General features: G+C 44.6%; 1 protein-coding gene across 1 annotated transcript in view; it reads right to left on the bottom strand.

Annotated features, from left to right (window-relative positions):
- Window positions 1-117: 117 nt before the first annotated feature.
- The window catches only part of LOC129824892 (myosin-binding protein C, fast-type-like), a 32,417-nt gene continuing 6,838 nt past the window's right edge, over window positions 118-25,696 (bottom strand). Inside the window, exons 5-33 of the mRNA XM_055884445.1 lie at window positions 24,540-24,560; window positions 23,072-23,092; window positions 22,708-22,722; window positions 21,940-22,014; window positions 21,640-21,788; window positions 21,340-21,457; window positions 21,055-21,103; window positions 18,133-18,189; window positions 17,872-18,044; window positions 17,517-17,649; window positions 17,104-17,228; window positions 15,695-15,800; window positions 15,382-15,542; window positions 15,061-15,226; window positions 14,631-14,737; window positions 14,497-14,526; window positions 14,236-14,375; window positions 13,884-14,043; window positions 13,506-13,610; window positions 13,061-13,249; window positions 12,784-12,918; window positions 12,450-12,617; window positions 12,242-12,330; window positions 11,799-11,994; window positions 9,301-9,440; window positions 8,881-9,040; window positions 6,534-6,670; window positions 2,866-3,052; window positions 118-517 (exon numbers count right to left, since the gene is read on the bottom strand). Of these exons, the coding sequence (XP_055740420.1) occupies window positions 477-517; window positions 2,866-3,052; window positions 6,534-6,670; window positions 8,881-9,040; window positions 9,301-9,440; window positions 11,799-11,994; window positions 12,242-12,330; window positions 12,450-12,617; window positions 12,784-12,918; window positions 13,061-13,249; window positions 13,506-13,610; window positions 13,884-14,043; window positions 14,236-14,375; window positions 14,497-14,526; window positions 14,631-14,737; window positions 15,061-15,226; window positions 15,382-15,542; window positions 15,695-15,800; window positions 17,104-17,228; window positions 17,517-17,649; window positions 17,872-18,044; window positions 18,133-18,189; window positions 21,055-21,103; window positions 21,340-21,457; window positions 21,640-21,788; window positions 21,940-22,014; window positions 22,708-22,722; window positions 23,072-23,092; window positions 24,540-24,560 (3,353 nt within the window). The 3' untranslated portion in view covers window positions 118-476. The remainder of the gene's footprint in view (window positions 518-2,865; window positions 3,053-6,533; window positions 6,671-8,880; window positions 9,041-9,300; window positions 9,441-11,798; window positions 11,995-12,241; window positions 12,331-12,449; window positions 12,618-12,783; window positions 12,919-13,060; window positions 13,250-13,505; window positions 13,611-13,883; window positions 14,044-14,235; window positions 14,376-14,496; window positions 14,527-14,630; window positions 14,738-15,060; window positions 15,227-15,381; window positions 15,543-15,694; window positions 15,801-17,103; window positions 17,229-17,516; window positions 17,650-17,871; window positions 18,045-18,132; window positions 18,190-21,054; window positions 21,104-21,339; window positions 21,458-21,639; window positions 21,789-21,939; window positions 22,015-22,707; window positions 22,723-23,071; window positions 23,093-24,539; window positions 24,561-25,696) is intronic.

Genomic DNA, 25,696 nt, shown 5'->3' on the forward strand with positions numbered 1-25,696 from the left:
ACACACACACACACACACGCTTTCACTAGCAGAATTACAATCATAAATCCCACCAGCCGTGATAAACCCACCCGGGACCTTACACACAACACTGACAATGCTTTGGTAAATGACTGTTTTATGTGTGTTGCACTGACAGGTTCATGTCACAGATAAGAATAATCCATCTCTGAGCTGTAACATTCAGCTATTATTAAGGTACTCTATTGCTTGTCTCAATGTAGAGGTCTGTTATTATCATAATTCATTCAGTTATTACCGATATGGTATTTGACATGCCACTGGTGAGGATGTGAGAAAGAGAGGGATAGAGAGAGGAAGAAAGAGAGAAAGAGGGAGATAGAGAGAGCATATTTAGAAAACATCACCAGTTTTTTATTCTAATCATATATATTCATGTCTATCCTGTTATACATAATCCATTATGATTCCTGCAGAACTGAATCCTCTGGTGTTTCTATCGGTCACTCTGTCGCTCATTTCTTCTCTTCGTCTCCTTCTTTCTTCTCCTTTAAGACTAGGGAGGGCAGAGAGAGAAACTCACCATGAAAAAGAGGCTAGAGGGGGATCATCCTACTTTAATCTCCCTCCCTCCCTCATATATATACACTGCTCAAAAAAATAAAGGGAACACTTAAACAACACAATGTAACTCCAAGTCAATCACACTTCTGTGAAATCAAACTGTCCACTTAGGAAGCAACACTGATTAACAATACATTTCACATGCTGTTGTGCAAATGGAATAGACAAAAGGTGGAAATTATAGGCAATTAGCAAGACACCCCCCAAAACAGGAGTGAATCTGCAGGTGGTGACCACAGACCACTTCTCAGTTCCTATGCTTCCTGGCTGATGTTTTGGTCACTTTTGAATGCTGGCGGTGCTCTCACTCTAGTGGTAGCATGAGACGGAGTCTACAACCCACACAAGTGGCTCAGGTAGTGCAGTTCATCCAGGATGGCACATCAATGCGAACTGTGGCAAAAAGGTTTGCTGTGTCTGTCAGCGTAGTGTCCAGAGCATGCAGGCGCTACCAGGAGACAGGCCAGTACATCAGGAGACGTGGAGGAGGCCGTAGGAGGGCAACAACCCATCAGCAGGACCGGTACCTCCGCCTTAGTGCAAGGAGGTGCACTGCCAGCACCCTGCAAAATGACCTCCAGCAGGCCACAAATGTGCATGTGTCTGCTCAAACGGTCATAAACAGACTCCATGAGGGTGGTATGAGGGCCCGACGTCCACAGGTGGGGGTTGTGCTTACAGCCCAACACCGTGCAGGACGTTTGGAATTTGCCGGAGAACACCAAGATTGGCAAATTCGCCACTGGCGCCCTGTGCTCTTCACAGATGAAAGCAGGTTCACACTGAGCACATGAGCACATGTGACAGACGTGACAGAGTCTGGAGACGCCGTGGAGAACGTTCTGCTGCCTGCAACATCCTCCAGCATGACCGGTTTGGCGATGGGTCAGTCATGGTGTGGGGTGGCACTTCTTTGTGGGGCCGCACAGCCCTCCATGGGCTCGCCAGAGGTATCCTGACTGCCATTAGGTACCGAGATGAGATCCCCAGACCCCTTGTGAGACCATATGCTGACACATGCACATTTGTGGCCTGCTGGAGGTCATTTTGCATGGCTCTGGCAGTGCACCTCCTTGCACTAAGGCGGAGGTACCGGTCCTGCTGATGGGTTGTTGCCCTCCTACGGCCTCCTCCACGTCTCCTGATGTACTGGCCTGTCTCCTGGTAGCGCCTGCATGCTCTGGACACTACGCTGACAGACACAGCAAACCTTTTTGCCACAGTTCGCATTGATGTGCCATCCTGGATGAACTGCACTACCTGAGCCACTTGTGTGGGTTGTAGACTCCGTCTCATGCTACCACTAGAGTGAGAGCACCGCCAGCATTCAAAAGTGACCAAAACATCAGCCAGGAAGCATAGGAACTGAGAAGTGGTCTGTGGTCACCACCTGCAGATTCACTCCTGTTTTGGGGGGTGTCTTGCTAATTGCCTATAATTTCCACCTTTTGTCTATTCCATTTGCACAACAGCATGTGAAATGTATTGTCAATCAGTGTTGCTTCCTAAGTGGACAGTTTGATTTCACAGAAGTGTGATTGACTTGGAGTTACATTGTGTTGTTTAAGTGTTCCCTTTATTTTTTTGAGCAGTGTATATATATATATATATATATATATACTGAACAAAAATATAAAAGCAACAAAGTGTTGGTCCCATTTTTTCTCAAATAAAAGATTCCAGAAATGTTCCATACGCACAAAAATGTCGTTACTCTTAAATTGTGTGCACAAATTTGTTTACATTCCTGTTAGTGAGCATTTCTGTAACAAGCCCTTTTTGTGGGGAAAAACCTGGCTCCCAAGTGGGTGGGCCTATGCCCTTCCAGTCCCACCCATGGCTGCGCCCCTGCCCAATCATGTGAAATCCATAAATTAGGGCCTTGTGAATTGATTTAAAATTGACTGATATCCTTCTATGAAGTGTAACTTCGTAAGTTGTTGTGTTTATATTTTTCTTCAGTATAATACGATGATTTGTATTCTGTACAACTGCCTGAATCATACACTCACAATCTCTACATTTAATCTTGTTAGGGAAAATGACATACTATCAGAGTGTTCCCAACAAGCGATAATCATAAGTCATAGATTGTGAATCCATGACCAGCTTTGTAATAATGGGTTTAACGGATGATAACTGATGATTAGTTAGACAACTATCGACTGCCAATAAAAGTCTGTCTCATGCTGAGTATGATAGGAGTTGTAGTGTGTGTGTGTGTGTGTGTATTTGTACATGTCTATGTGTGAATGCGTGACAGTGTGTGTGTGCCAGTACCTCGGACTTCCAGCCTGCACTCCACCTCGTCCTCCCCCAGGTCGTTGATGGCCTTACAGGAATACTTGCCCCCGTCAAACTGGCCGGGCTTCCTGATGTTCAGGGTCAACACCCCCTGGTTGTTCTGCATCAAGAATTTAGGATCCTCCCCAATGATCATCTTGTTCTTCATCCACACTATCTTAGCCTGAGGTGAAGAGAGGGCGGTAGAGGGGGGGTTAAGAGAGGAGGGAGGGACTTTAATTGGGGAAACATTTGGCCTTGAAATATAAATCACCAACTCACTAGGCAATTTTCCATGGAAATGATGTTTTTCATAATAAATGATGATTTTCTAATCATTTAAGGTACCCGGGTCACGTGATGTCACCGAGTAACTATAAAGCTCCATTCCACATTTAATTCTAATTCTATGCTTACAATATACATTTTTCCAACTACACTGAACAAAAATATAAACGCAACATGTAAAGTGTTGGTCCCATGTTTCATGATCTGAAATAAAAGATCCCAGAAATGTTCAGATTTTCAGCTCAGATTTTGTGCACAGATTTGTTTACGTAGCATTTCTCCTTTGCCAAGATAATCCATCCACCTGACAGGTGTGGCATATCAAGAAGCTGATTAAACAGCATGATCCTGGGCCTCCCGGGTGGGGCAGTGGTCTAGGGCACTGCATCGCAGTGCTAACTGCGCCACCAGAGTCTCTGGGTTCGTGCCCAGGCTCTGTCGCAGCCGGCCGCGACCGGGAGGTCCGTGGGGCGACGCACAATTGGCATAGCGTCGTCCGGGGTAGGGAGGGTTTGGCCGGTAGGGATATCCTTGTCTCATCGCGCTCCAGCGACTCCTGTGGCGGGCCGGGTGCAGTGCACGCCAGCCAAGGGGGCAAGGTACACGGTGTTTCCTCCGACACATTGGTGCGGTTGGCTTCCGGGTTGGAGGCGCGCTGTGTTAAGAAGCAGTACGGCTGGTTGGGTTGTGCTTCGGAGGACGCATGGCTTTCGACCTTCGTCTCTCCCGAGCCTGTACGGGAGTTGTAAGCGATGAGACAAGGTAGTAATTACTAGTGATTGGATACCACGAAAATTGGGGAGAAAATGGGATAAAAATTAAAAAAATATTTAAAAAAAACAGCATGATCCTTACACAGGTGCACCTTTTGCTTAGGACAATAAAAGGGCCACAGATGTCTCAAGTTTTGAGGGAGTGTGCAATTGGCATGCTGACTGCCGGAGTGTCCACCAGAGCTGTTGCCGGAGAATTTAATGTTAATTTCTCTACCATAAGCTGCCTCCAAAGTCGTTTTAGACCAGCCCAGGACCTCCATATCCGGCTTCTTCACCTGTGGGTGTCACGCCTGCTCCCGCTCCCCCTCCCTGGCCCTCGAGGGCGCCAGGCTACCCGTCATCATACACACCTATTACCAACATTACGCGCAGCTGCGCTCATTGGACTCACCTGGACTCCTTGACTTTGTTGATTACCCCCTGTATATCTGTCTGTTCCTTGGTTGTGTTCCGTGTGTCCGCATTATTCCGTATTTTGTTTGTCATATGTCCTTGTTTACCTGTGAGCTGATGCTGTTCCTGTCGTGTTCTATGTCTTTTCCTGAATAAATGTTTGACTCCCCGTACCTGCTTCTCATCTCTGGGGTCAGGTCCTTGCAGTGGGATTGTCTGAGACCAGCCACCTGGACAGCTGATGAAACTGTGGGTTTGCACAATCAAATAATTTCTCCAAAAACTGTCAGAAACCGTCTCAGGGAAGCTCATCTGCGTGCTCGTCGTCTTCACCAGGGTTTTGACTTGACTGCAGTTCGGCGTCGTAACCGACTTCAGTGGGCAAATGCTCACCTTCGATGGCCACTGGCACACTGGAGAAGTGTGCTTTTCACGGATGAATCCCGGTTTCAACTATACCGGTTAGATGGCAGACAGCGTGTATGGTGTCGTGTGGGCGAGCGGTTTGCTGTCAACGTTGTGAACAGAGTGCCCCATGGTGGTGGTGGGGTTATGGTATGGGCAGGCAGGCAGGGGAGCAACTTTGGTTTTTATCCAGTTGGATAAATACTCTAGACAGCCTACGCGACCGCTCGGAGACATCCACAAGGTCCTAAAGCAGTTTCCTCGTTTTGTATCACATTCCAATGATAAAACTGTGGGGGACAAAAATGCAATTTCAGAATGTGGGGGGCATGTCCCCAATGAAAGTTGTGCCGCTGTGGACATGCATAAGCTACGGACAACAAACACAACTGCATTTTATCGATGGCAATTTGAATGCACAGAGATACCGTGACGAGATCCTGAGGCCCATTGCCGTGCCATTCATCCGCCGCCATCACCTCATGTTTCAGCATGATAATGCATGGCCCCATGTCGCAAGGAACTGTACACAATTCCTGGAAGTTATTCCATTGCCTGCATACTCACCAGACATGTCACACATTGAGCATATTTGGGATGCTCTGGATCGACGTGTATAACAGTGTGTTCCAGTTCCCGACAATAACCAGCAACTTCACACAGCCATTGAAGAGGAGTGGGACAACATTCCACAGGCCACAATCAACAGCCTGATGAACTTTATGTGAAGGAGATGTGTTGCCCTGCATGAGGCAAATGGTGGTTTTCTGATCCACGCCCCTACCTTTTTTGTTAAGGTATCTGTGACCAACAGATGCATATCTGTATTCCCAGTCATGTGAAATCCATAGATTAAGGCCCAATGAATTCATTTCAATTTGACTGATTTCCTTATATGAACTGTAACTCAGTAAAATCTTGAAAATTGTTGCATGTTGAGTTTATAATTTTGTTCAGTGTAGAAAAAAAATGTTTCTTTGCAGTACATGGATTTTCCTGACTTTCAGGAATGCCTGAATTCGGGCTCCCGAGTGGCACTGCATCTCAGTGCTAGAGGTATCACTACAGACCCTGCTTCAATTCCAGGCTGTATCACAACCTGCTGTGATTGGAAGTCCCAAAGGGCGGCACACAATTGGCACAGCGTCATCCGGGTTAGGGTTTGGCCGGGGTAGGCTGTCATTGTAAATAAGAATTTGTTCTTAACTGAATTTCCTAGTTAAATAAAATAAAGAAAAAAAGAATTGCTTCGCCTTGCTTTTCTGGTTAGCTGGATGCAAGTTCCACCATCCAACTATTTCAGATCTACAGGAGTGCAGGTTTCACAGTGGCACGGACCGTGGAGTTATGTTGGTACAGGAGAATTATTAGAATATGGCAAATATTAGTCAATTATTGCATTCTATTCGCGGGCTATTCTATTCGCTTTCGCGGGCTACCTGAAACATGAAACAGATAGGTGGGAGGGGATACAGGTTGTTGCCAATTTATTCATGTAAAATTTGCCTAAATGGGTAATGGAACCACTTCAACCACTACATTTGTACTTTAGGTGTAACATCATTACGTCCAGCTGTTTTTATCGACACAAGATCGTTAAATGGAAACACACCCTAGCAGGCAATTGTCGCATCTATTTTCTATGCCAATTTTCTAAATATTGAAAAATCACCGGACAAGTTAATGGAAACATTGCTTGTGACACACAAAGGCACCTTCAAACAGCTTCTTGTTCTCGCTCTCTCAACACACACTCAAACACTTAATTACAGTACTGCCCCCCCCACACACACACACCCTCACCTTAGGGTAGGCCCGGACAGCACAGCTGATGGCAGTACTGTAGCCTGCAACGACAACCCTGTCCACTAGGGGAGCTGTAAACTTGGGGGAGCTGCTCATGTCCTTCTCTTTGAAGGCTGGTTTGTTGTACTCCAGATCTGAGGGAGGATATAGATGGGGACTGTGATAGCTGTGTTTATTAGGCTATATAATAATAATATTAATAAATGCCATTTAGCAGGTACTTCTATCCAAAGGGACTTACAGTCATGCGTGCATACATTTTACGTATGGCTTGTCCGGGAATCAAACCCACTATCCTGGCATTACAAGCGGCATGCTTTAGCTTTACCAACTGAGCTACAGAGGACCACATAGTATATCATGTTGTCTATTATATCTACATACTACATTTGGTGTAGTGTGGTGTAGTGTAGTGAAGTGGTTCTCAAACTGGGGCTAGCAAGAAGGTTTAGGGGGGTGGGTCGCAAGTTTGATTTTTTTCACACATATTTTAAATCAACTACATAAAGTTTAGCAATCTGCTATGAACACATCTTTGCCAGAACAATAGGCTACCTTGCAATTTCATTGATTATTTTCACATTTTAGAAGGTTTGGGTGGCTGGTACTGGCTATATTTCTAAAGATAGCTGTAACAGTCTTTTTTTACTTATGGGATGAAGATGTAACATATTCTGGTGAATTTATTACGATATTTTTGAGGAAGGAAAGACTACAGTAGGACCATGGTTAGGCTGTTACGAAGACCGTATTACGGCAACGCTGGCGGTCACAAGTCATGACCGCAGTCAAATTCCATGTGACCGTTTAGTTACAGGTACTAGGCTTCTCCAAGCTCTGATGCTGCTGATGGTCGTTAGCAGCCTACCAAACTTGCTAACTGCCTGGTACTCAGCACTCCATTGTCCCTCTAATCACTCTGACATCAATGCAAATGTAATCGAAAATCAAATCAAAACACTTCATGAGAGCCCGTGAGAAAAGCCCATGCGTGAGAAAACAGAGTTTTGATGGCCTCTATTAAAAAGAGGAGGCTCCCGTCAGCTTTCTATAGGCTAGGACTACTATATTTATTTCTGAACTTTCATAATATTAAGCACATTGCTTCTCTTTATAAAGGGAGTATAGCCGACCTGGCTGGCAAGGAAATGAACCGCGTGAAAATCGTCCTCTAATCGCTATTTAAGTGCATAGATGACATGTCTTTTTTCCCCCTGCCCCTGTTCTGAGACCGGTGCATGATAATGGTACATTCTTAATAAAAACTAATTTCATACATATATTATTTAGTATATGTAAAGACAAGATTAAATCAAGAATAGTCTGATGGGTGACAATATTAGTCTATCACTTGTGAATGATGTGTTATCACTTGTGAATGATGTGTTATCACTTGTGAATGATGTGTTATCACTTGTGAATGATGCCCAGCTTGTGTGCAGTAAGGCAAGAAACAGCACATGCCTTTTTCATAGTCACACACCTCATGTAGCCTAGCCCATAGGCCTAAATGTTTTGATAAGGTTTGTATCACACAAATAAAGTGGCCAAATAACTTCTTAAAATTAAGCACATTAATCCGCTTTGCAACCAGTGTAGAGCCTAACTGGCATACATGTGAGTTTCAAATTTGGGGAAGATAATCTTCACCATAAAAATGCACCTTTATAATAAAGCATTACATGCATAATCTCATTTGTGGTTACTTTTTAGAATGGTGTTTTCCCACTAATTTATACAATTTTGGAACATTCGCATTTACTGTCGTGTGCGCATTGCTGCGCTTATAATGTGAAGAAATAGCCTAATAGTTTATCAACATTTTAAGCTAAACGTTCTGATCTGTTGCATCAGCCTCATTGCCTTTAAAAGTTATTTTGATGGGAGTTGTTGTATTAATTTGGGATCTATCGCATCCTACAACTGTACAAATATTTATTTCTCACACAGAAGGCCAAGTTGACCAACAGAATAGGTCAACCTTTGTACTATGGGGGATAGTAGATTGTAGATTGACATACTGTAGACTAGCGCTTACCCTAACCATGGTTTCCATCCGATCCTGCAACCTCTGATACATACAGGTAGGCCATATGACCCAGCTTGCTCTGGACTCCAGAGAAGTGACATGATATCCCTAGTTGATATTGGCTGCTAATAGCTATGAATGACTTTAATCTCAAAATGCTGGTGTAAAACTCAGTTTATTTCTAGATCTTGCCTTTTGAAGGTGCATCACTGTTAATGGTTGTAATGACAGGCTACATTTGCGCAGCGATGGTGCGTGCGTGTTTGCGTGAGCGTGCAGGGGGGTATAGTATGGTGTAGTATTGTAGTGTGTTACCTGTTTTGCCTATGATGGCAGTGTTCTTGCTGAAGGCCACCTCATCGCTCAAGCCACAGATGTTCTCACTGAACACACGGAAGGAGTACTCGTTCCCCATGACCAGGTCAGACGCTGTGCAGCTGGGCCGGCGGTTGTGCTCATACACTGTGAACCAACCCTGACCGGAGGGAGGGAGGGAGGGAGGGAGGGAGGGAGGGAGGGAGGTGAGGGTGGGAGAGAGGAAGTGGGAGGGGATGTTTACAGAGAAGTAGAGAGGTTGAAAGAAAAGGGGAGGATATGTGGATATATAGAGGCAGATGTTTGAGAACAGAGGACGAGGGTAGAGAGGGCAGAGAAGGAGAGGTGAGGTGGATACACAGTAAAGAAAGAGAGAGCTATAGAGAGAGATGAGGAAAGACAGAGGAGGGAGTTGGAGACCTGGGTCTTCTTGTCAGCCTTCTGGATGGTGTAGCCGGTGATATCAGTGTTGCCTGTGTCTTTGGGGGGCTTCCACTCCAGAGCAGCGTTGAAGCCCCACACCTCTGTTACCATCACATTTATAGGAGGACCTGGCTTGTCTGTGGGGGGGAGAGAGAGAGAGAGGAAAAAGTAGGAAGGAGGAAAAAGTACATCTGTGTGTCAGTGAGAAAGAGATCTCTTTTAACAGACAAACAGACAGGAAAATGGAGCATGTGGAGTGTGTCTCATGTACGTCAGTACTCCAGTATGTTTGTCATTAATCCTGGTCTCTGCCGTGCTGCTGCTGCTGTGACTAAACGTGTGTGGGGGCTGATCTGAGGAGGCTGGGCCCTCTCATTAGCTCACCTCCCAGCAGGGGAAAGGAGACAAAGGCCCCTAATCCCACCCTAATCCCAGTCTACACACCAATAAATCCAATGGAACCCCACTGCATAATCCACCCACCCAGCCATACAGCACCCTGACCCTCACACGGGTGCTAAAAGGAGCAGGAAGGAGGGAAAGAGGGGAGGGAGGGAGCAAAGCGACGGTACGGTGGCAGTCAGGGCAGGAGGGAAAGATTAAGAAAACAGGAAGAGAGGAATCAGCCTCTTTGATGATTCCCTCCCTACTTTGGAGTCTTAGATCCCCTCTGAGGATTAAATGAGGAATTATCATCACATTAAACTCTGGGGTGTCATCCTAGATTTAAGTCATTGCATCATGGTGGCTCCATATTTGACTGTAATAAATCGTAAAACACACTAGGTATAGTGACTGAAGGGTGAGCGGGGACATACATTTACAGTGGCAAGAAAAAGTATGTGAATCCTTTGGAATTACCTGGACTTCTGCTTAAATTGGTCATAAAATTTGATCTGATTTTCATCTAAGTCACAACATCAGACAAACACAGTTTGCTTAAACTAATAACACACCAACAATTATTCATTTTCATGTCTTTATTGAACACACCGTGTAAACATTCACAGTGCAGGGTGGGAAAAGTATGTGAACCCTTGGATTTGATAACTGGTTGACGCTCCTTTGGCAGCAATAACCTCAAACAAACGTTTTCTGTAGTTGCGGATCAGACCTGCACAACTGTCAGGAGAAATTTTGGACCATTCCTCTTTACCAAACTGTTTCAGTTCAACAATATTCTTGGGATGTCTGGTGTGAACCGCTCTCTTGAGGTCATGCCACAGCATCTCAATCGAGTTGAGGTCAGGACTCTGACTCCAGAAGACGTATTTTCTTCTGTTGAAGCCATTCTGTTGTCAATTTACTTCTGTGTTTTGGGTCGTTGTCCTGTGGCATCCCCCAACTTCTGTTGAGCTTCAATTGGCGGATAGATAGCCTTACATTCTCCTGCAAAATGTCTTGATAAACTTGGGAATTCATTTTTCCGTCGATGATTGCAAGCTGTCCAGGCCCTGAGGCAGCAAAGCAGCTCCAACCCATGATGCTCCCTTCACCATACTTTACCGTTGGGATGAGGTTTTGATGTTGGTGTGCTGTGCCTTTTTTATCCACACATAGTGTTGTGTGTTCCTTCCAAACAACTCAACTTTAGTTTCATCTGTCCACAGAATATTTTGCCAGTAGCGCTGTGGAACATCCAGATGCTCTTTTGCGAACTTCAGACGTGCAGCAATGTTTTTTTTGGACAGCAGTTGCTTCTTCTGTGGTGTCCTCCCATGAACAGTGTTTTACGTATCGTAGACTCGTCAACAGAGATGTTAGCATGTTCCAGAGATTTCTGTAAGTCTTTAGCTGACACTCTAGGATTCTTCTTAACCTCATTGAGCATTCTGCGCTGTGCTCTTGCAGTCATCTTTGCAGGACGGCCACTCCCAGGGAGAGTAGCAACAGTGATGAATTTTCTCCATTTATAGACAATTTGTCTTACCATGGACTGATGAACATCAAGTCTTTTAGAGCTACTTTTGTAACCCTTTCCAGCTTTATGCAAGTCAACAATTCTTAATCTTGGGTCTTCTGAGATCTCTTTTGTTCAAGGCATGGTTCACATCAGGCAATGCTTCTTGTGAATAGCAAACTCACATTTTGTTAATGTTTTGTATAGGGCAGGCCAGTTCTTACCAACATCTCCAATCTCATCTCAATGATTGTATTCCAGGTAAGCTGACTCCTGACACCAATTAGCTTTTGGAGAAGTCATTAGCCTAGGGGTTCACATACCTTTTCCAACCTACACTGCGAATGTTTAAATGATGTACTCAACATAGACAAGAAAAATACAATACTTTGTGTTTGTCTATTGTTGTGACTTAGATGAAGATCAGATCTAATGTTATGACCAACTTATGCAGAAATCCAGATACATCCAAAGGGTTCACATATTTTTTCTTGCCACTGTACATATGTCCTCCATCCCAAATGGAAACCCTTTTACCTATATAGTGGACTACTTTTGACCAGAGCCCCTAATGATGTTGGTGCCAGTGACTGACCTACGATCTGGATGTGTATGTCAGCCTTGTCCTGCATGTTGTCTATCTGGACAGACAGGGTGTACGTCCCAGAGTGGTCCCTTTCTGCCGAGCGGATGAACAGGATGGTGTCAAAGTCACTGGTGCGGATGCCCACCGACTTATTCTCCAGGGGCTCACCGTCTTTCAACCAGTTGACCACGGGGCGAGGCTTCCCCTGGGGAAAGACAGGGGTGATATGGTCAGTGAATGAAAATGACATTTACTGAATTAAAGAGTGAGATGCTGCTACAGGAGAAGTGCAGGAGGAACACCCTAAACACCCATTTTCTGATTGGTTCGTTTTTGCATTACAGGACAATGATTGCTCTTCTTACCACACACTGAGACCCAGCTAACATGAAGTCAGCCCTGTCTCTAGCCTGGGGAAGGTTACTACTGTGTGGTGCTAGGTGTTCTCAGACCTGGAAGGGGATGACCAGGTTGATCTTCTCTCCCACTTTCCTGATGAACTTGGTTCTTAGCTGGCGAGGCAGGCGGATCTTTGGGTACTCTGAGACATGGAGGGAGACAGAGAGGAATGTCAACACAGAAGTAATGTGTATACCGTGTGTGTCAGAGGTCTATGGAGAAGTGTGTGCGTGTGCATCCATGCATGCGTGTGAGTCTGACCCATGATCTCTCTGATGGTGACAGACTGTTTCATGGTGCAGGGGGGGCTGCGTCCAGCGATGTTCATAGCCACCACTCTGAACAAGAGCTTCTCTCCTGTTGGCAGCCCCTTCACACGGTACGTGTTCTTGTCCACTGGCTCCTTATTGGCTGCCACCCAGTTATCCTCTGAGGGATGGACCAATAGCAGAAGAGTATTCATTGTCATCCACTTGGAAATGAGATGGTTCATCTGTAGGGTTTTATAGGAATTCTATAGAGGAATTCTATGGGAGCGAATAGTGAATTAGAAGGAATAATAATGTTATTGAACAATCCCCAAATCCTCCTTCACCTCCTTCTTTGCACCACTCGATTATGTACCCGTCAACGCCCCCTGCTCCAACCCTCTCTGGAGGACGCCACTTCAGGGCACAGGTGCTGTCTGTCACATCCTCCACCGTCAGACGAGTGGGCTCACTGGTAGGGGCTGAGAGAGAGAGAAAGAGAGAGCGAGAGAGAGAGAGAGAGAATAGTTAAGAGGAGAGGAAGAACGAGGTAAGCTGTATAAGTAGAGTATCAGGAGATTGAAAGGCTTCTCTCCACTGCTCTAGTAATAAGTGTCTACCCACCTATTGGCATGAAGGGCTTTGAGTTGCCGCTGGGCTGGGAGATCCCGATCCCGTTGACAGCAAACACTCTCATCTCATAAAAAACACCCTCAATCATCTTCTTAGCCTCGTATGTGGTTGACTCAAACACCTCAAAGTTCAGCTTGGTCCACCTGGAGGAACCCTGCTTCTTCCTCTCCATCAGGTAGCCTGCGAGTGATGTCATCACAGAGCGACATTACATCATTACAGACCGACATTATCACAGTGACATCCTCACAGAGCGACATTACATCATCACAAAGCGACGTCATCACAGAGAGACATCTTCACAGAGCGACATCTTCACAGAGAGACATCATTAGATCTTACCAATGTAATGAGAGAGGTTAAAAGATGCCTGTTAACCCAGAGGAAAGAGAGTCTGATAGCTCAACAGATAGATGTAAAAATAGGGAAGGTGCACCTTTGATGGGCGCACCCCCGTCAAATTTGGGGGGATCCCATGTAATGGTGGCTGTGTCCTCGCCAACTCCCATACATCTGACGTTCTCTGGAGGGTTAGGCACATCTGGAGTGGACAGGGAGAACAGTCAGGACAGAACATAGAGGTGTTCTCACCAGCTCAGAATGGGTTCTAACTTAATGTCACATCTATTGTTGAATCTCTCTTAGTGAATTGTTTTTAAATATCTGTTTACATATATATTGCATAAGAGGGGAGAACAAGACACAGAGAGAGAAAAGGGAGAGAGCGGGGAGATGTGGGGGAAAGAGGGGAGGAGTGTAGAGAGGAGAGTAGAAGACTGGAAAGAGAAAGGAGAGAGAGAGAAGGACCACTGACCAACAATCTTGACGGTGAGCTCAGCCCTGTCCTCTCCGGCTGGGTTGGTCACTATGATGGAGTACTGGCCTTCGTCTGGCCTCTCCGCCCCCTCAATGACAAAGCTGCTCAGAGTGGTCCTGGTCTCCACCCTCACTCTGCCCTCCGCCTCCGATATCACCTAGAGACAGGAACAGGGAGGGCACTTAGACAACTGGACTGACACTGTCTGGTGACTCAACTACTGGGTATAACCTGGATGGCCTAATGGTTGGTTAATGTGAGTGACACCCTGCCTTCCTTAGAGAGGCATGCTGGGGCAGGGGTTTGATGTGTGTGTGAGGAGGAAGTAACAGAAGGACTAGATCCTCACAGTATCTCCTTTCATCCAGCACACAGTGGGGACAGGCTCTCCTGTGATCTCCACATCAAGGCGGAGCTTGTTGCCAGCCACCACAACAATGGTGTTCTTGCTGCCCGTGCTACTGGTGTCCAGGTGGATTTTGGGAGGGTCTGTGAGAGGCAGAGGAATGTCAGAGAGGGACAGGTGGTCCTGGGTGATTATCACAGTATTAAATACACTGTAATAAATAGGTAATGCCAACGGATGATAGATGACAATAGCCACACCTACCTTGGCGTGGAACATATTCGATCTTGATTTCTGAGATTAACAGGGAAAACACATGAATCAGTATCATTTAAAATGCATGCTCTGCTTCATTGTACTCAGTAAAACTTAGGAGTCTCTCTCTCTTTCTCACTCACCAATGAAGTTGAGTTTAGCGGAGAGGGAGAGTGCGTATCCTTCAGGGACAAAGGTGTAGTTTCCTTCGTCCTGCGGCTTCACGTCATCAATCGTCAGCTTGTGGATCCTGGAGAACCAACGGCAACCCAACGTTACCAAGGAGACAACAGACACTTGCAGTGACCCACAATTATGCAAAGCACAGTTACCCTGGCAACATGCTTCATTATGCAATATCAAGTAAAAAAACGCATGGGAAAGCTCTCTCTCTGCATGACCAGTGTTGCCATGGTAAAACACCTGCCATAGGTGGGTCTAGCTAGTGAGAATATGTACTGTACTGACAAGGTCCCATGGAGAAGGAGAATTTGAGGATGTTCAGGCCTGTCTGAAGTTACTGCAACTCAATGAGGACCCCCTCCCCAAGGCCCCAGCAATGTGATGCCATACCTTCCGATGTGTGACATCTTGATGCGGTTGCCGGGTTTGACCTCCACACCGTCCTTGAACCACTTGCCCACCACCTTCTCATCAGACACCTCACACTTGAACATGGCCTGTTCACACGCTTTCACCGACAGGTCAGCTATACTCTGCAGAACCTCCAGCTCCTTGGCTGAGCACCAGGGGTAGAGATGAAGGAAAGGAGAGAGAAAGAGAAAACAGAAAGGGACAGCATTTCAGACTTTTAATTTCAGACAGTTTAACATTTCAGACAGTTAATTAAACATTTCCTTATTTAGTGTACTGTATGATATCTGGAAGTGGTACCTTCCACTTCCAGTTCTCCTTTGGATTCTCCCCCGTTAGTGTAAACATAGTACATTCCGATGTCCTCTATGGTTGCTTCATTGATGATCAGAGTGTGTTTCTTCCCATCCTTCTTTATCCTGTACTTCCCATCCTTGGTCAGCTCAACTCCATCTTTCATCCTGAGCACGGGTGAGACACACACAGACATAGAAATAGCGTTTAACAGCGGTGAGAGACACATACACACACAAATGCCACAGCTGTAACAGAGATTGATTGATTTAGTTACTTAGTCATTTGATTAAAAAGGGTATTAGTATGAGTCCCTCACCATTTGACATTGGCTCCTTCCTCTGACACCTCACACTCAAACTCCACCTTCTCTCCCACCACTACATGCACATCGTCCAGCAGCTTGGTGATGGTGACCGGGGGCTCTGTGGATAGACACAGAACGTCAACGTCAACACAACTCATACACCTCATACACACACCATGGGGAAGTTACACACACACACACACACACACACACACACACACACACACACACACACACACACACACACACACACACACACACACACACACACAGGAAAACTCACCAACAAAGACTTGATCACTCAACAACAAAGTAAGCAGAAGAATAAGGAGGAAGAAATGGAAGAATGATGAAGCTGAAGATTTCATGGCACAGAACTGTATACTGTGCTAACACAAAGACACGAACACCTAACATGTACCAGTCCGCACCAGGATTCGATACCATGTTTCACAACAACACAATGTCCTCCATAGTCTCCGTTAATACTGCTATAGAAACAGAGAACTGAGCTGTTGTGGTACGGGGGAGACAGTACCTCAGGTCTCCGGGAAGGTGACAATCATCATCACTGTGTCAATGTGTGATGCTAAGCTAGCATCCGTTAGCTGCCGTCCTCTACATCCACCTCCCTCTGACCTCCTCCTTTTCCGCAGCAACCTCAGCAGATGATAGACATCAACTCTGGGATCTGAGTCACGGCACCACTGTAACATGAACCCGTCCGCTGTGGGCTCCCATACAGTACCATGCTCACAACAACAACACAACAACGTACTCAGAAGTTTCCGCCAAAAGTGCTATACCGCAAAAGCCCTGGATGTTGTTTTTGGGGGGGAGACAGTACTTCAGGTCTCCAGAAGGTGACTGAACTGTGCGATCGATGCTAAGCTAGCTTCCACTAGCTACCATCCGCTAAACACAAATACACTTTCTCTCACTTTAGATACATCAACACGGACGGAATTGATATAAACACTGACAGAAACAATAGGGACGTCTAAATAGACACAACAACATACAGTAGACTGTGGTTGTCGCACTGGAATGGCGTCTGTGTGGTGAAAGCTTACCCGTTGCTGTAGGGTCTGATAAATGCAAAAACAGGATGAAATGAATGGGCACAGAGACAGAGCAAAGCACGTGATGATTAAGGAGCAAATGCATCTTTGCCCCTCTACCCAAAATCAACGAGACACACAGAACACGCATTAGACACGCTACAAACTGGACAACAAATACAGGATGACAACGTTGTGCAAACTTACTGTTCATAGACATTAATACACACATACATATAAACATTGAGACATGTACTGCATACACAGTAAATGTTGACTGCCCTACACACTCAAAGACACTGAACTAAGCAGGGAACAACTCCCTCCCCTCAAACATCCTATGGAAAGATGAGTGTTTACCTTTGACAAAGACTTCAGTGAAGCTCTTCTCCTCTCCCACCACACACTCATAGGCTGCATCGTCAGACAGGTTGCACTTGTTGATGGTGAGTGTCCGTTTGTTGCCTACGCACTCAAACACATACCTGACATGACAGACAGACAGACAGGGGCAGAGAGAGACACTGGCAGAAAACAGAGAGGACAGACAAAGACACTAGTGACCGAGTGTCGCTAACTCAACTCATCGACAAATGAATGACTCACACGCTCATATTGTCAAATATACTGACAATCACGCACGCACGCACGCACGCACGCACGCACGCACGCACGCACGCACGCACGCACACACACACACACACACACACACACACACACACACACACACACACACACACACACACACACACACACAAAGCAGCCAGTCTCACTTGGCAGAGGGTTTGATCTCCACTCCGTTCTTCAGCCATTTGACCTGAGCGTTGGGGTCATGGAGCTCAACATGCATCTGGGTCCTCTTGCCCTTGTCCACAGAGTAACATTGCTCTAGCTTCTTCAGGAAGGCTGAGGGAGGGAAAGTACCACTGTTATGTCTCCAGCCTTTACACACCAGACACAACAACCAGAATAACCCAAGCAAAACTACACCAGACTACCTCCCTTTCAGAGCCCATCAGGCATTCACTATAATAAAGCATTCCCTGTCCCAAACACTCTCAAGTAGAAATGCCCACAGCTTGCTTACTTCCTCCTCCAGTATCCCCCCCCCCCTTTCTCTCCCCTCACCGTCACTCTTCTTGGGTTCCACCTTCTTCATCTTCTTCAGTCTCTTGAGCAGGCCCCTGAGGTCTGTGATGCCGTAGTCAAAGGCAATCTTCTCATAGTCACATGGCTTAGCATCCTTCAGGATCTCCCACACATCCACATCCTCTTTGGGCTCGTCCCTCGCCTTTTTTTCCCTGAAAGAGAGGGGGAGAGGAGATTGATTGTGTGCGTGAGAGTGTGAGTATGTGTGATTGCTCATAATGGAGTTAACTCCACTCCTACCTTTTTTTGAGGAGGGCACTGAAGTCCAGGTCACCTGCATCCTCTCCTGCATCTCCCCTGGGGACAAGAAAGGGTACGAGTGGGAGAATTAGGTTTCCTACAGTGTTAGGTCAGGTTAGAGGAGTCGGTCATTTCAAACATAACATACAGTATACTGTACATACAAATATACTTGTTGTATATTAAGGTTTTACATAAGATCAATCAAAAATGAATATCTGTGCTATTTCAATGCTATAGTAGTGAATCATTGTTTGTTTACAAAAAATATGGTAGTGAACGAATGGTACTGGACATACAGTAGATGGTACTACACTGTACTCTGCTAAGACGAACACACACAAACAAACATCCACACCCACATTCACTTTCCCTGACGTAAAGACACATCAACAATACAGTATTGATATAAACGTTATAACAACAGGGACGGAATTCCCATATACACACAAATATACAGACAGTACACTGTGGTTGCACAGTATCGCACAGTGTCTGTAGCCATGTCTTACCCTTTTTTGGCGCCTTTTATGCCTCTGATAACACAAAACAGGATGGTAATGAGTGAGCATATAGAGCATATTGGGAATCAATAAGGCGCATACTGACACTTTGCCCGCCTAAATTCAATGGGACATAAAAAACAGCATACTAGTGTACACACACACAAACATTCAGTATTGACCTCTATTTGTTACTGTATGTACCCCAAACACAGATACACTGTACATGTACAAGGCTGTACATTGACACATATATACAAGGTAAATACTGTGTAAATGTACACGCACAGGTACTGCTGATACACACCCACACAGAGCTTTTCTTACACTATCAATAAAGATCCACACATATGACACCTCATGATTGCATCTCTAATGAATGTAATCCATGGGAAATATACACTAGTTCCACTTGAGGCCTTGTCAATGGGTCACACTCAGACAGACGTACAGTACCAGAAATAGCCTCACATGACAAAGAACACATGAGGGGAAGCACGGGCTATTTTAGATCTGAACACACACAATGGACAGATGAAGAATTCCAAAGGTGGGAATATGGAAGCACACGGAAGGAAATCCCAAATAATATATTCTGAACACACACAATGGATTCAGGTTCTGGAATAAGCTTAGGACAAGGCTGCCTTATAACAGAGAGGCAGCAAGGCCAGACACGGAATCGCTGAGGAGGAAGATGGGGGTACACACGGATGAATCGCAATGACTGGATTCTCCATACTTACTGACAGTGGGAGTTGGAACGCAAAGACCGCCACATACTGTGGCAAGGTCAACACTAACCCATCCAGCTCCCTTTGGGGTGTTGAAGGTTTTTTGGCATCTTGGGTTTTCACACTTTAATTCACGCTTGTAACGCATCTATTTGTTCACATTTTTTCATTCTCTTTTTCTTTTCTTCATACCAAAATTCACAAAATAAACACAAAAACACAATCTGAAATGGTCCTTTGCACGTTGTGTTTCCTTTCTTACCCTTGCTTTTTGTCTTTTTGTTTGATTAGGAGAGGAAATCATATTTGAAGCAGTAACTAGAGTGAACTGACTGGCGGCAGCACTATGCCAACCAACACAGAGGGATTTTCTACAGCTTCACAGTGAGAAACAGAGCTGCTGCACACATATTGAAACACAAGTCTTCGGAGACAGGGAAGAGAAGACACACGAATACAGAGATACAGACATACAGACATACAGGGATATACATAGTGAACAGACACAGAAATAGAAACATACGGACACAATGTACAACTGAAACATAAAAACACACAAACAAACATACAGGTTAGTCACAGAGACACATAAGTAAGTCATAGAGACACATTAGTAAGTCAGAGAGACACACCAGTAAGTCACAGAGACACACCAGTAAGTCACAGAGACACACCAGTAAGTCACAGAGACACACCAGTAAGTCACAGAGACACACCAGTAAGTCACAGAGACACACCAGTAAGTCACAGAAACACACCAGTAAGTCAAAGAGACACACCAGTAAGTCACAGAGACACACCAGTAAGTCACAGAGACACACCAGTAAGTCACAGAGACACACCAGTAACTAACAGAGACACACCAGTAAGTCAAAGAGACACACCAGTAAGTCAAAGAGACACAAATAGACATGAATGCACAGATAAAGACATAAAGAAAAGGCAGATGTATAGTACAATGACAGACATACAGTGAAGCCAAAATGCACACAGACAACGTGAATGACAGCAGCATACCACCCTGCATACCACTGCTGGCTTGCTTCTGAAGCTAAGCAGGGTTGGTCCTGGTCAGTCCCTGGATGGGAGACCAGATGCTGCTGGAAGTGGTGTTCGAGGGCCAGTAGGTGGCACTCTTTCCTCTGGTCTAAAAAATATCCCAATGCCCCAGGGCAGTGATTGGGGACACTGCCCTGTGTAGGGTGCCGTCTTTCGGATGGGACGTTAAACGGGTGTCCTGACTCTCTGAGGTCATTAAAGATCCCATGGCACTTATCGTAAGAGTAGGGGTGTTAACCCCGGTGTCCTGGCTAAATTCCCAATCTGACCCTCAAACCATCATGGTCACCTAATAATCCCCAGTTTACAATTGGCTCATTCATCCCCCTCCTCTCCCCTGTAACTATTCCCCAGGTCGTTGCTGCAAATGAGAACGTGTTCTCAGTCAACTTACCTGGTAAAATAACGGTAAAATAAAAAAAATAAAAAAAAATAAAAAAAATGACACAGATATACCAAAGACACCTACAAACACAGATATGGGAGCCAGAAAGACAGTCAGGGGAAGATATACTCACAGAGTGGGACAGATGCCCGGAGGCAAAGATAGAATAACCAACATATGTGAGGTGGGAGAGAAAGACAGATGATATATTGAATGGAACCACCCTGACAGTGACACTCACGATCGCTTGAAGGCATCCAGGATGTTGGCGGGCTGCTCCTCTTGTACGGCTGAAACATGGCAGAGGGAGGGAACGGTGAGAGGAACACTGGACTAACTGACAGACAGTTGAAAAATCAGGATGAATAATGGACTGAGTACTGACACTGAAACACATATACACTACCTGCTTTATCATTATACATTCTGTATCAAATATTGAATGACTTACTGACAAACTCACTGACCACAGGTTAAGTGACAGATACATTACTAAATGGCTGATGATGGCCTGGAATGGACCCACCTTCCACTGTGACTTCAAATGTACAGCTGTCACACTTGTCTTTGGAGGTGACCTCACAGCGGTAGCCACCTGCGTCTCCTTCCACTACTTTGATGATGCTCATCTCATATGTGTAGACCTGGTTGAGATAGTGAGAGAGAAAGACATACACCCTTACAATATATACACACACACACACAGTACACACACACACACACACACGGTACACATACACACACAAAAGTGTAACACAGATGTACAGTAGACTTTCACTTGTGCAGATTTGAGAGAATGTGAAAACAGTGACACACACACACACACCTTGGAGTTCCTGTCATAGGCCTCTTTAAACTGCACGTGCTTGCCAGCCTTGCTGCCCAGGTCCAGCCACTTCCCTTTCAGCCATTTCATGTTGGGCTTCCTCAGCAGGTCAGATGAGTCCACTTTAGCCACAAAGGTGACGTTCTTCCCTGCCACCCACAATTTACATCAGCAATCAGAAATTCTGACCTCTGGATAATGGTGTTTTTAGGGTTCTTATCCATGATCCATATGTGAGTGTTAATCCAAACTTCAGAGTGCTACAGTGTGTCAGAGAGGGGGAAGGGGCAGGGGTCTCACCTTTGATTACTGTCGTGCTCTCTGGCCTCTCCACAAATAGTCCGGTCAGCTCGGACTGCCCCCCTGGGACAGTCTCTAGAAGTAGGGAGAGGTCATAGAGGTCAGGGGTTAGAATAAGGTCATTGATGACTGCTCATCAGACATCATAGACACAACAACATCAGTGAACAGACAAGTAGAGACAGAAAACCAAACATTAGACCAAAGCACCTAACCTTTGTTTATAAATACCATTCATTTATTGATATTTTGTCTACTAGGCAGTAAGATCAAAAGGTCAGAGGTAAAGCTCGTCTTTGTTCACCCTGTGACTTATTGAGACTTCTTGTATCCACATTTAGCAACAGCTTTTCTCAAAGACAGAGAAAAGTGCTGCGGCATGTGTTTCCACTCCCTGAAATGTCTCCACTATTCTAATGGATGATCATGAGAAATCATGTCACATGACATCAGTCTAGTATTTAACTGAGGGTCAGTATCCAAGCGTCTAGTCAACACCAGAAGAGGGCCTCTAACAGCAGTAAGGTAAGGCCACCTGGGAACCAACAAGGAACTAAAAACACATCTGAAGACGTGTTTATCCATCCCTTTCCACGAGTCTTCTCCCACTTTGACAAAAGTAAATATAGCTCTTTAATGTTGTGATATTATCAAAGCATGACTGCCTGCTCATGTTCCTTTGCGTGCTCCCTCCTTTTCAAAAAAAGGATTGCATTGTTTTGTGTCAGCAGATAGACAAATACAAGCTTAAGTATTTGTTTGTCTTACCATCATCGGGCAATTCTGTATCAGGGAGAAAGAGAGAGAGAGAAACACAGCGGGGGAACACATTAGCTGCAGTATCTTTACTGTAATCTGAAAGATGAGCGTTTACTGAGCAGCTATGAAAACCTGACCTGCAGGTGCTCTCTCTCACACACACTTAACGCCTCTCTCTTCCCTTCCTACCTTGGATGAACATTTCCTTTCTTTTCAAAATGGAGGTAAAAACTAGACGGTTAATGAGTTATTTCCTCAGTCGTCAAATTCAAACCAGTTGGTGACACTGTACTCATCATTACTATTATTATTATTGAGAATTTAGGGGAATTATTAGCTGTGCTAACGGAACACAATTTATTTGTTCTCTCACCTTCTGAATCTGACAAGAGCTCTATGGAAAAAGAGAGTTTATAAGCATAGAGAAGCAGGTAAAAAGCCATATCGATTGACCAATCGATTGGGTGAAAAGGTTGTCGAGAGAATGGAACAAGGGTCAGGAATCAAGTGAGGTCATGCACCTCCATAAACTCAGAGTCACACCGCCTATGCCCCTCTCTCTGCTTTTATGGGCTCAGTTAATTTGATTGGAATCAAGTGACCCCTGTGCATAGATCCAGGCTCAGTTCCCTAGTGTGATTTAAATAATTTCAGTAAGAATGTGAATAGGTCAAACTGATCCTGGACCAGCACCCAAGGGACACTTTTCCTTCAGCTCTTTACACCATTTCACTCTCACATTGGAAACTCGCTGCGGTTTGAAACTGTGAGAGGTTGGGAGTGCAGCGATAAACACCTCAAATGGAACAGCAGAACCGGCAACCATCAAAACCATAACAGTTCTTCAGTAAGATCATTTTGGGGGATAATGCGTATTATGGGAAATATTACTGTAGGTAAATATCACTTCATTCATTATTACTGTAACACTTGAGGAACAGATAATACCTTGATATTTCATATCAACATCTTTTGCAATACAGTGATTAATGATAAGGGATATGGTATTGTGCAGGAACAGTATTTGAACTAACTCAACAAAACAGCAAAACTTATCATCAACTTATCCTTCTATTAAACCATTACCTTAGTAAGTGCACACATACACACAGGTCACGATATATACCCAGAGTAAATATATACAGTATATATCATTTTGTCATTTGTAATTTAGATTACTTTTTCACTCCGCATCAATTTCAAGTCAAGGTCATTTGATGTTTAATACAATTCCTTCACTTGGATGCTTTGGCGAAACCATGATACTGTATCATGTAATGTCTAATCTCAACAGATCAGAGGTGACTTTCCCAAAAACATGAATATCATATTTATCACTAAAGATCATCTTAAGTCCATTCATAAGAAATAGAAAAATGATGATTTTATGCCATTTTGCCAATATGATCTTTATGTTTTTGGGAAACTCACCGCTGATCTTTAGTAATTAGTATCAGTCGGCGCTGATATCACAACAACTATCTGTCAGACTGATTCTCTGCGTCTAACTCCTCAACAGATGATTCCTAAAGACCTCTACATAAATGATACAGTGTCCATAAACCCATAAAATAGGCCTGCAGGATCTTTTCCATTACTGACTGCCATCTACAATGGTCTGTACTGCTACAGTCAGACTATGAAGGCCTTCGCCAGAGCAATCCCAGGATTCAGTAGTCTCCGTTTGTCAGTCCACCGTGACGGACACTCAGGTCACCGACACACCGTGCCGTGACTGAGACTGACAGACATGCACGTTAAACAGGTGATTGACAGGAAGCAGGGAAGCATACGAACACACAAACACAGAAGGGGAGTTGTGCATTGTTTCCTTTCCTTACCATCTCTGCACTCACTTCCCTCTGAATGAAAAGAAACAATTGGTACATAGACATTAGTACTGCGGACAGCGAAGGGTTAAACAACAACCAAATATACTGTCCCTGTGTATGGAGTCTGTGACTGGAGAAAAAAGTTGTGGATATATGAAATACTAGATCATAAAAACAAGACATACAAAAATACACAGGCTTACCCATGATGACACTGGCATACATGCTGGTTCATACAAACACACACACACACACAGAATGCTTTGATACATTTGTGCATTCATACAGTCACTGCACTACAATCCTTTTTGTTACAGTGCCCTTCCTTGTTTCAGGGTGTTTCACCTCTGATAAAAGAAAGTAAAAGGTTTTATGGTTAAGTATGAGGAGAATGCTAATATATACAGTTGCAGTCAAAAGTTTGGACACACCTACTCATTCAAGGGCTTTTCTTTATTTTTACTATTTTCTAAATTGCGGAATAATAGTGACGACATCAAAACTATGAAATAGCACTGATGGAATCATGTAGTAACCAAAAAAGTGATATATTATATTTCAGATTGTTCAAAGTATCCACCCTTTGCCTTGATGACAGCTTTGCACACTCTTGGCATTCTCTCAACCAGATTCATTTGATATTCACCTGGAATGCATTTAAATTGTTAAAAATACATTTGTGGAATTTTTTTCCTTCCTAATGCGTTTGAGCCAATCAGTTGTGTTGTGACAAGGTAGGGGTGGTATACAGAAGATAATCATATTTGGCAAAATACCAACTCCATATTATGGCAAGAACAGCGCAAATAAGCAAAGAGAAATGACAGTCCATCATTACTTTAAGACATGAAGGTCAGTCAATGCAGAACATTTCAAGAAGAGTTGCAAAAACCATCAAGCGCTTTGATAAAATTGGCACTCATGAGGACTGCCACAGGAAAGGAAGACCCAGAGTTACCTCTGCTGCAGAGGATAAGTTCATTAGAGTTAAATGCACCTCAGATTACGGCCCAAATAAATGATTCACAGAATTCAAGTAACAGACACATCTCAACATCAACTGTTCAGATGAGACTGCGTGAATCAGGCCTTCATGGTCGAATTGCTGCAAAGAAACCACTACTAAATGACACCAATAAGAAGAAGAGACTTGCTTGGGCCAAGAA

This window comes from Salvelinus fontinalis, chromosome 2 (assembly GCF_029448725.1).
Source record: "Salvelinus fontinalis isolate EN_2023a chromosome 2, ASM2944872v1, whole genome shotgun sequence".
In the NCBI taxonomy this organism is placed as follows: Eukaryota; Metazoa; Chordata; class Actinopteri; order Salmoniformes; family Salmonidae; genus Salvelinus; species Salvelinus fontinalis.